This window comes from Galeopterus variegatus, unplaced genomic scaffold, assembly GCF_000696425.1.
Source record: "Galeopterus variegatus unplaced genomic scaffold, G_variegatus-3.0.2 Scaffold1009, whole genome shotgun sequence".
Classification (NCBI taxonomy): domain Eukaryota; kingdom Metazoa; phylum Chordata; class Mammalia; order Dermoptera; family Cynocephalidae; genus Galeopterus; species Galeopterus variegatus.
The window spans coordinates 70,159-81,042 of NW_007727120.1; the positions used below are offsets into that span (position 1 = coordinate 70,159).

General features: G+C 43.3%; 1 protein-coding gene across 1 annotated transcript in view; it reads right to left on the bottom strand.

Moving 5' to 3' along the window:
- Positions 1-704: 704 nt before the first annotated feature.
- The window catches only part of SIAH2 (siah E3 ubiquitin protein ligase 2), a 23,854-nt gene continuing 13,674 nt past the window's right edge, over positions 705-10,884 (bottom strand). The window contains exon 5 of the mRNA XM_008574177.1: positions 705-2,266. Within this exon, the coding sequence (XP_008572399.1) occupies positions 1,709-2,266 (558 nt within the window). The 3' untranslated portion in view covers positions 705-1,708. The remainder of the gene's footprint in view (positions 2,267-10,884) is intronic.

The window sequence follows — 10,884 nt, forward strand, 5'->3', positions numbered from 1 at the left end:
TGCAGCCCCTGGATGGCCACATCCAGACTAGGTCTGCCCCTGAGGGTCAAAGTCCACCTGCTCCTTAATCTTAGCTTCACCTCCATGAATCCCTCTGTATACCGGCTTGAAACATGACATTCTTAGTAATAAGAGTTGTGACTTTAATTCACTCACCAAACGTGTTGTAAGCACCTACTTTTGTCCTGTTTTTCACCTCTATTTGAAGAACAGCTTAGAAAATAAGTTACTATAGCAATTCCTTAACTGCCAGAACTCTATGCTGGCTAAAAACTCAACATTGTACTCTTCACCTGGTGCTATGCTAATGAATAAGCTGTCTTCAATTCTCGCCAAGTATTTGGGGTAAATTTCCTGAATTCTTTTGAGAGTTTAGGGTTGGGACCGAGGATCAATCCCAATACTCTGGACAACAGCATTAGCCCTGACTCTTCCTTTTGATTCTGTCAAGCGGAAGCAACACTCTCCGTGCATAGGAGCTGGTACTATCAGACAGAAAGGACAGCCCCAGGGAGGAGATCTGCAACTCCGATCCATGGTTCAGATGTGAGTTTTAACTCGAGTGCTGCCACTGACCCGTACCATGATCTTGGAGAATGACGGCTTCCTCATGTGGAAGCAATGACAGCAGTGAAGCGTCACTGCACCTGCACACAGTCAGTGCTCAATCAGTACACATTATTCAACTAGGAAAGTGAAGCATATTCATTTTTGGAAAATATTTATTAAAAAACTAAAGTGAATGTGGCAAAAACAAACAAAAAAAAATACCTTTAAATAGCAAGCATATTACACTGGTTATAAAGCTTTCCCAACTCTACTGATCTAGTCTTTCACACCAGCTACAGTCAAAGAGGGCTTCCGAGGGAAGCCACGTGTAAACAGGTCATATGTACTAGTGGTGAGCAAAAACTCACGATGTGAGAACTATCAATAGCCATGACTTGCTTTCCTAGGCAATCCACCCAAAACACAAGATGACTCAATCTCAGGAGTGTGTTCATGTGGATCTATATTCTAGTCTTAATTTGAGGGTGGGGGGAGGTTGGGGGATGAAACAGTAGAAAGACAAAGTTATCAGTAGAGGGCAATCTTAAAGCACCTTTAAAATCTGGACCCTTTTCCACAATTTAACCCAGTAATTCTCAACCTTTACTATTGAAAAGAATCATCCAATGAGATTGTTAGATTCACAGGCTCCTCAAATCTGCAGTTTTAAGATGAGCACTCCAGGTGACTCTGTGTATATTGGTCAGCCATCCAGTTTGAGGAGCACTGTTTAAAATGCACTAAAGCAATCCCTACCCCCTGAAAACAAAAGTAAAGGAATCTGCTGACAGTCACTGTGCTTTTGTCAATGTCGAGGGACCAATGCAGAGAGGCAGGCGGGAAGGAGCCTCCAATTTCTAACATACAGGAGCCCCGAGCAACTTGTCAAGTGTTGTTCAGAAAGTAAATAAAATAATAGAGTTGATTTTAGATCACAGAACAGCCTCCAAATTACTAACAGGCCAAACCCATTCATCCCAGTTTCATAAACTTTGTTGGGCTGATGCCAGATGAGAAGCTGCTGTTCAAATAAAACACAGGATAACTGTGGGTCCTGACTTGTGAAGACATACCGAATAAAGCATCTATAAAAACCTTTATTAAATACAGAGCACTATGCCCAAATAATTTCAATGGTTTATGAAAGCCACACGGTGCATCACGGACAACATGTAGAAATAGTCACATTAATTCCAAGGTTCCCATTGTCTGCAAAAAGACGTGCTATGGCTGTGTCAAAAACAAGGCAGTCGCTGTTGACGATGGCTGCGGCCACGCCATCGTGAATGGACCGGGGTGTGGCCTCCCAGGTCAGTCTCCGCCGGTTCCCATTCAACTCCAGCCTGTAGGCAAAGTTCTCAGCCTGCTTGCGGGTGCCGATGAGCAGGACGATGGCGAAGAACTGCTGGTGGCCTTCATACTTCTCCTGTTTCTCCAGCACCAGCATGAAGTGATGGCCGAAGCACGACTGCATCATTACCCAGTCGACAGCGCCCGGCAGGTTGATGTCTGTAGCCAGGAAGACGATGTCTTCTCCCTGAAGGGTGGTGATGCTCTTGTGGGCGTGCATGAGATGCGACATGACGGCTTCCAGGGACCCCTGCCACTTGCAGGAAGCACCAGGGCAAGGGCAGGAGTAGGGACGGTATTCACAGATGTCTTCGTGTTCTGGCTTCTCCGTGTGGTGCAGGGTCAGGGAGCAGCCCGTGGTGGCATACTGCAGGGACAGAAAGAAACACATTGAGCCACCGGGCCATCTCACAACTTCTACTGCAAACCTCTGTGAGTATTTACCCACTCAGGTTTCCTGGGCTTCAACTGCATTCTTATCTCAACTGCTTTTGCTCATGATGATTGAAATATTTAAGACTGAAAGTGTCAGCTTCTATTCATCACCAGTATTAAAAACTACGCATAAAACCAAGGGCATTTCCTGAACCAGATATGTCCTGCTGTGCTCTTACTATAAACATTTCAAGCAAAACTGTTTAAACCTATAAAACCTGGCTTTCCCTGATTTTCTGTGAAGCTGTTTTTTTTTTTGATAATTTAAGTGCTTGGGGGTGGGGCTGGGGAAGGAATAGTATCTCCAGACTAGTTTTCACATAAAGACAATCCTGAAAATAGTGTAATTCTGTTGACCCCCTCCTCTCCCTCCTGGCTCAAACTGGTTAACAAGCAGGCAGGATGGGGAAGGCTGCCCTTCGGTTCCTTGCTCTTGACTGCTGTAGTAACCAGGCTAGGGCAGAGGAGGGCTCGAGGCCCCTTCACGCTGCTGGAAGCATTGCCTCACCATCTCCTTTTAATTTCCCCTGGGGGCTTTGCCCATATCTTCGGGGTGGAAGGAAATCACATCCAAGAGCTAGTAACTACCCTGAAGACTGCTTGTTAGTTTGGTTTCAGCCAGCGGAGTTTAAAATGAGAAGGGCCTAACCCTCCTCTCGAAGCCCACTGGACTTTCCCCAGACCACTTCCTCAAGTTCAAGGGCACATGTCGTCATGACCAGGTATGTCAGGTCCTCATGACAGGCCCAGGAGGAAGGGAAGTTAGATGAGTTTCTTGGCATGGTCAGTCTGCCCCTCAGACACTGCCTTAATAGGGGAGGAACAAAACCTTTTTCTCCCTCACACTCAGGATAACATTCCCGATGGACAAATCACACCTATCATTGCAAAAGACCACACTGAAAAGAATTAGATGTCTGCTCCCGACTCTCGCAATGACACGATTAATTCCTAGGTACCAGATGGAGAATCAGCTCACAAACAGGCACTTGCCCAGAGTACTATGCTGTTGTCTTGTAAAGAATTAAGAAACCTGAATCACCCTTTTGGGTGAAACTAGGTGTCAGTCTTCTACCCCTGGAGCACAGGGTAGCAGGTAAACTATCTGGTTTACTGCACTTGGATTGCCCCTGCTCCACGGAGACACGAAGGCACAAAATAAGGGCAGGGCCTGGTCATTTTTCTAAGATGCTGTGTCCAATTGCAAACAAAAACAAAACCCCCCAAAACACAGATGTTTCTACTTCTCTCTACCCTACCTTACCCTTATAATCTTTATGTCAGTCAAATTCTAATCTTTACAGATGAATTTATCACTAGCAACAAGCAGGTACTGAGCACCTTCTCTATACAAGACGCTAAGCTACAGCCACAGATAAGATCCCGCAGCCTCCTCTCTTACGGAGATTAGTCTCCCGTAAGACTAATAACTAAGGCTTAAAGAAAGAAATGCATTCATTCCTCTGTCCCTAAAGCAGATTATAATCTTCACTAGAAACTGCAGAAAGATTTCATTGTTATTTACTTTACCCATAGGCTAATTTTAGTTTGTTCATCTTTTTAAACCATAGGCTAATTTTAAAAGCCTGGGTATAAAAACTTAATCAGAAGAAGAAACACATTTGTTTATTCATGTATATTTATATTTTGTGTTCCTAACTTTACGAGGCCTGAAAAAACAAACCCTTATTAGCTGTGTCTTAAATCTAGGGTGTGGCTAAGAACACAGAGTCTTCTGACGTTCTTCTGTGAGGGATGGACGAGGTGCTTCTGCTCAGAGTTTAAAAACACACACGCATGCGCCCACAATAAAAATAGCAAGAACTAGCCAGAGCCTGGCAGATTCTCGGGCTAAAACAAGCCCTCAATATGTGAAGACGTTTCAGCATGGGCTGCTTACCACGGCTGCCCAGGAATAACCCCGGGAACAAGACAAACTCTGGCAAAGAGCACAAGAAAAGTACCACCTGCACCTCTTCCCAAAGCCCCAAACCACTTCAGTTCACAAGCTCAGCACTTACAACAAGTATTTATCATTTGAGAACCTTTCCCACTCAACAGGAATATTTATATTCTGAATTAATTTGTTAGCCTTACAAGTCACACATTCATCTCTTCCTTCAATCCAAACATAGACAACAGGGACCTCCCAAAGTGCAAATGGAAAGGCATTACTCTGTATTTGTGTGAACAATGACCTTATGAGAAAGATCTTGCTACAGCCTCTACTAACTTACATAAATATATTTTTATAGCCTTAGGGGTCTTCACGACCCCTTGGTACCATTTTTTTGACGACTGGATTAGAGATGATCCCTGAAAAGATCTAAACTTTAAACACACACATGAACACGCACTCCTGTGCCACGTTTCACACTTATAATAGTCTTGGCATTGTTCTGGAATGACATTCCAGAGCACAATGGGTGTTCTTGTCACATACATGAGGGCCTCCGATCCAGGGATTAGAGGGAGGGCTTCAGGGATCTGTGAATTCCCTAAAATCCTATGTAAAACTGTCTAGGTGCCTCTGAGCAGAAAATTCAAATCTCACCAGCCCCTAGCCTTGGGCTTGTGTTCTCTTGAAAAGCTCCCAGAGTTTCTGAGGGCTGCCAGGGCCATGAACTCTGTCCTAGAGCACACAGGGGGAACCAGCAGCAGATCCTGCTCTTGAGTGTTTCCAGTCGAAAGGGGTTGGACACTGCAACAATAAACAACTCAAATTCATCAGAAATACAGACCACTATGCAAAGGAAGACCAGGAGGGTGACAGACGAATTCAAAGTGGGAAAGAGAAGGAAGGGGTCAGAAAGCCTTACTGTAGACGAAGCAGATTGTGGAAGGAGTTCCATCTGGCTCTAGCACAGGGTAGTGGATAAAAACTAAAGGAGAAAGTAGGTCAGTTTATATCAGGGTTTCTCTACAGTGGTGCTATTGACATTTTGGACCAGGTAGTTCTTGGTTGTGGGGCTGGGCTTGCATCACACGACGTTTAGGAGCACCCCAGCCTCTATTCATCGGATGCCAGTAGCAACTGTCCACTGCCCCTTAGTTGTGACAACCAGAAATGTCTCTAGGCATGGCCAAATGTCTCTTAGAAGGCAAATCGCCCTAGTTAAGAACCAATGATTTCGATGAGATCCACTGATTCCGACTCTGATGAATGACAAAACCTCATTTCTGGCAGCCACAATCACAGCTGCAGGAGCAGCCCCTGCCAGCAAGCAGGTCCAGCTGGTCACTGCCCCACCCAGGGGGCACTAGCAGGGAAACTCAGGAATGCCAGCCCTGACACAACCAGAACTGGATCTCCTGCAAAGCATGGAGGTTGGTAAGGAAGCTGGTTCCACCCGTTTTACAGACTAGAAACTATAGGCTCAAAGAGCATGGCTGACCGGCCAGGGCTGTGTGGTCATCTCTGGCCATGCCAGGAGCAAAGCCCTGTGTTCCTATTAAGCTCCCCCAGTGCTCTGTCCTGCACCCAACAGCTCAGGAATCAAACAAAGAATCAACAATTCTGAAAAATAGGAAAAGAAATAATTTACATCTGCCTGCCTCTCCCCCACACCAGCCCACCGCCACCAACCCAACACACACCAAACCCAGAGTCCACAGGTGCACTCCTTTGGGAAGCAGGTTCTAATATTAACTGCTTCTTTGGTTTGCAAACAGAAAAACAGGCCTGAAAGCACTACTCCCTAAGGAAAGGGCAGCAGCACCTTCCAAACCAGTAACCAGTCATCAGGCCCTCCCACCCATCTCTGGCATCTGCAAGAAAGTCCTGAGGTTTCACTTTTCACACTCTGGGTAGGGCTTGCCTCGCCTAATGTGACTGGGTCAGAAGACTTCTGTGTTTGAGCCAGAAGTGCTCTCTTAGCTGGGCCCTCTTGTTACTGGGAGAGAGCACCAGGCTGGATCACAGAGGGCTGCCTGCGTGTCTTGAGACACATCCGCAAGTATAAGTGTGATTTCTCCTTAGGGAAATACCTGCTCATTGCCTCCCCCTGGGGGGTAGGGGGGGGGTGAATTCATTTTAAGTAAATCTTTTTCCTTTTCTAAAGGAAAAATAAAACAACCAGACACATCCGCAAGTATAAGTGTGATTTCTCCTTAGGGAAATACCTGCTCATTGCCTCCCCCTGGGGGGTGGGGGGGGTGAATTCATTTTAAGTAAATCTTTTTCCTTTTCTAAAGGAAAAATAAAACAACCAAAAAAAGAAAAAAACAGATCTCACACACACAGAAGCCCAAAAGAAGAATGTAGGAAGGGTGAAGACAGCCCAGCAGAATAAGAAACAAAGAAATGTTGAAATTCCATTTCTGACTTCTCTTCAGAAACTTCACACTGCAGTGGCTGGAAAGTCCTGGGCTAATGCACTCAGCCACTGACAGGCCATGCACAAACCTGGCGCCTCGTTTCTAGGTGTTAGCAGAAATAGTTCCCATTCTTTTTCTGGACATGGGGTTTGAAGGTTGTATTTAAGATAGAATTCAGGCAGAGTTTTTTCCTTTTTGGCACAGAAGCCCCTTTGTACACAAACACACACAATGAGATATGTCAGAACATCAATATTTACCCAATAACCACAGTCGCATTATATTTGCTTATGAAATGAGTATATAAGCAAAATAACCCTTCTTAGCTGAGTTCTAGTGAAGGTCATTGACATCGTGACTGGTTTAGAACACATGATTTCATCTATTTAATTAAATTTGATTCCATGCAAGTCAAGAACGAGTTACTGAACTCCAACAATCAACAATCTACTTCCGTGGAGACGCCGTGAGCTCTGCAACAGAAGCATGTCCCTCTGGGGACTGATTGCGAGGGAACCACCCTGCCTCAACCTGCTTACCTCCTAGGAAACGGCTGAAATTTATTAGCAAAATATCTGCCACTGCCTCAAATGAGGATGTCTCAAGAAAAACAAAGCACAATCGATACTTTGTTGTTGATGCTCATAAATTTTTAATTTAAATCCAACAATGACCTTGTCTTGGAGTAAGCAAAAGCAAATGTGCTTTCCTTCGATCTGAATAAGATGTAATGATGCCAAATGCACAGTGATGGCTAATGCATGCATGACCCTAGACTGGGAAATCAAAATTGCAAAAAAGGACGTTACTGGGCACCAGGTGAAATTTGAATATGGACTGTGGATTAGATAATATTATCTACTGTGTGTCAAATTTCCTGATTCTGATAACTGTGCCATAATTATATAAGAAAATATTCTTGTTTCTAGGAGGAACACAGTTGAGGTATTTAGGGGTAAATGGGCATGATGCCTGCAATTTACATTCAGATGGTTTAAAAACACACATATGAATGGAGAGAGCACACATGATAAAACAAATGGGGCAAAAAGAAAACAGCTGGTGAATCTGGATAAAGACTGTCTGAGAACTTTCTGTCCTACTATTGCAACTGTTAGATAAGTTTGAAATAATATCAAAATAAAAAGGATTAAGGAAGGCACGAACGGAGTTAGCATACTTATCCTTTATGGGATAGAGATTTCTTATGCAGAGTTGGTTAAATTAATTTTTATCATAATAGTGTTTTTTTTTTTAAAGAAAATATACTTTTAACTACATATCTACATGTAAATGCAACTATAGTTAATAGTTTGTCTTTTACCAGAGGCTCTTTGAGATTCATTTTAGTGAACTAAGTACAATTTTGCAATGAATACATAAATTGTTATAATGACCAACACTTGCTTGGCCCTCATAGAATACAAAGCAGTCTCCATTGACCTCTGATCAGTCTAAAGGTTTGTGGGCATCTGATAAGTCTGGGCCCGGGCATAGAGTTTCTGGCCACTGCAGGTGCATTATCCACCACCTCCAGTGGTCCAAGGAAAACTATTCGATTCCAGACCCCCTCTACAGATGAGCTCCAGAAATAAGATTTACCTAAGTCCTCTTTTTCTTACACAGATTTGTCTTTTAGTACTAGAGAGGTGAACCCAGACAGGGAGGCAAAACTGTATGAGTCCAATAGGAAAGATGAATTCCTGACAGTGTAATTTATCATGTACTATCAGCAGATAATTAGGGAACTACTGGTTGAAGTCTCTATCTTCTCAACACTCTTTAGGTTTGTTCAATTGGGAATTGCAGCTAACCCTAGTACAGATCCACATCATGGTAAATCTTACATTTTAACCAGCAGTTAAACTTAAATTTTACCCCTTTTAAAAAGGTCTTCTAGCAATTTGAGCTAGCTCTTTTGTGATTAAAAATGTTTTCCTGTCCCCCAAATACTACTGAATGATCACAGGTTATTTTCCAGTTAATTTATGGGTCTATTAATTTTGTTTACTGATTCACTGACTCATTGCCTGCTTTTGCCTACATAATATTTGTTGATAAATGAATAAATATTAGGTTTATCTGCAGAAGATGGAATGTTCTTCACCATGTCAGTTTTACTTTAATCAGAAATCTTACTGTGGAACTCAGCATTTAAAAAAAATTCAATAGACCCTGAGATCATGTAAGAAAAAATGTTTATTTTAGATTTCAGGTCCTATGGCTTTGTTTTGTCATTTTTGATAAAGGTGTTTCACATATTTACATAAACTATTTGGGGTGGGCATGTTTATAGCTCTTTGGAAATCTCACATAGACCAGAAAACGGTGCTGTTGTCCTTTTGATGGCGGTATGTTCCTCTTGCTTAAAATGTGTTTACAACCACTAGTTGAGTAACTATGATTAGAACTCAAGTACCCAGGATCCTGTGTGACCTGGGGCCTACCCTCTGAGTGGGTCTATAAAACTGTCTACGACTCATCCCTTGACCATTAGTAACAGAGGAAGATTGTGGACCTGTCACATTAATCACGTTTAGACTTGGCAACAGGAGAAAGTGAAATCTCTTCTTGTGACTAAATTATACTCAGCTTGCACCTGTCTAGCATCCCTCTTCTAATACACCTAAGTGTATGTTCATTGAGCTCAAACAGTCAATTCCTCACCTCTGCTATGAGGTGATGTGAAGAGGTAATTATCAACCAGCAGTGCAGTAAAGGTTTTACAGATAATAATATGAGAAGACAATATTACTCAGCGTAAGAACTGTCAAACAGTGTCACCAAACAATGGTGAGACTAAGAAAATATTTAACTGTTAACTTTACAAACTTTCTTCTGGGAAAGGAAATTCTCATTAAAATCTTGGGCTAAAAAAATTCATCCTTTTGGGGCCGGCCCGGTGGCGCACTGCTACAGTGCGCCGCTTGGGAGTGTGGCGGTGCTCCCGCCGAGGGTTCGGATCCCACATACAGACCGGCCGCTCACTGGCTGAGCAAGGTGCGGGCGCAACACCGAGGGTTGCGATCCCATTGCCGGTCACAAAAAAAGACAAAAAGGAAAAAAAAAAGTTCATCCTTTTTGCCTAAGTTGACAAATTGCATGTTGCAGAGAGCTTTCTTACTGAAGGTGTCTTTGGCATAATTATTAGTGCAGAGATCTGAGAACATTCTGCTGGGAAAGAGGGTGCGTATGGCCTTACAAAGACTCACTAGGCAGGCCAGGAGTTTATTTTGAATCTTAGAAATTTAAACAAAATTTGACTTTTGACCATGTATGATTCTCATCTATGCATAGCCAGATTTAGCAGGCAAAACCACACACTGTCTTGGAGAACCAGTTTTGTGACATCGCTTCCTAGGGCCTTAAAGGAAAAGCCGAGTTAAAGGCTTAATGCCACATTACCATACCCTTACCACCCTTTCTCAACATGTCCTCATTCTTCTCTGCCAGGTTCCCAACGGCACAATCACTTTTTTTTTTTTTTGCGGCACAATCACTTTAACTGCCCTGACAACTACTCACACAGGGCTACTTCCCTCGGCGGTCTTTATCTGTCGACTAAAGCAATTGATTTTACCAGAGGAATTAAATGGTAGGGTTGTCAGATTAGCAAATAAAGATAAAAGATGCCCAGTATCTCTGATGCAATATCTGGGATATACCACCCTCAAAATTATTTGTTGTTTACCTGATATTCAAATTTAACTGGATATTCTGTATTTTACCTGGCAACCCTAATAAGTAGACCCCTCTGGTACCACTGCCATCCCTCCAAAAGCCACTAATTGAATCTGGGATGGGAAAGGGGATCACTGTTCTTCAATAGGGTAGAGTGAGCAGCAGAAAAGGCAGGAGGTTGAAGTGGAAAAGACATCATAGGTGTAATACCAAGGCCCAAATGTATAAACTGTATAAGCTTAGGCAAACCACTTAGGGGGAATACTAACCACATCCTACCTCCTTTACAAAGTAATCAGGAGGATGACATGACATAATACACCTACTTCTGGTCACCTATAAGCAAGGCAAGCAACGTCTTCTACAAGCAACTCTGCTGGCCTCCCGCATAAACCCATCATGGTCTTCTATCCTTTCCTTCTTCATGAACAAACTGTTGCTTATCCTTCAAAACGCAGCTGACAACACCATTGCAGTGAGGTCTCCAGACCCCGCTCTGCGCCTACCACTTCACAAGCCTCTGCTGCCTTGTTAGCACATCCGTCTTCTCCA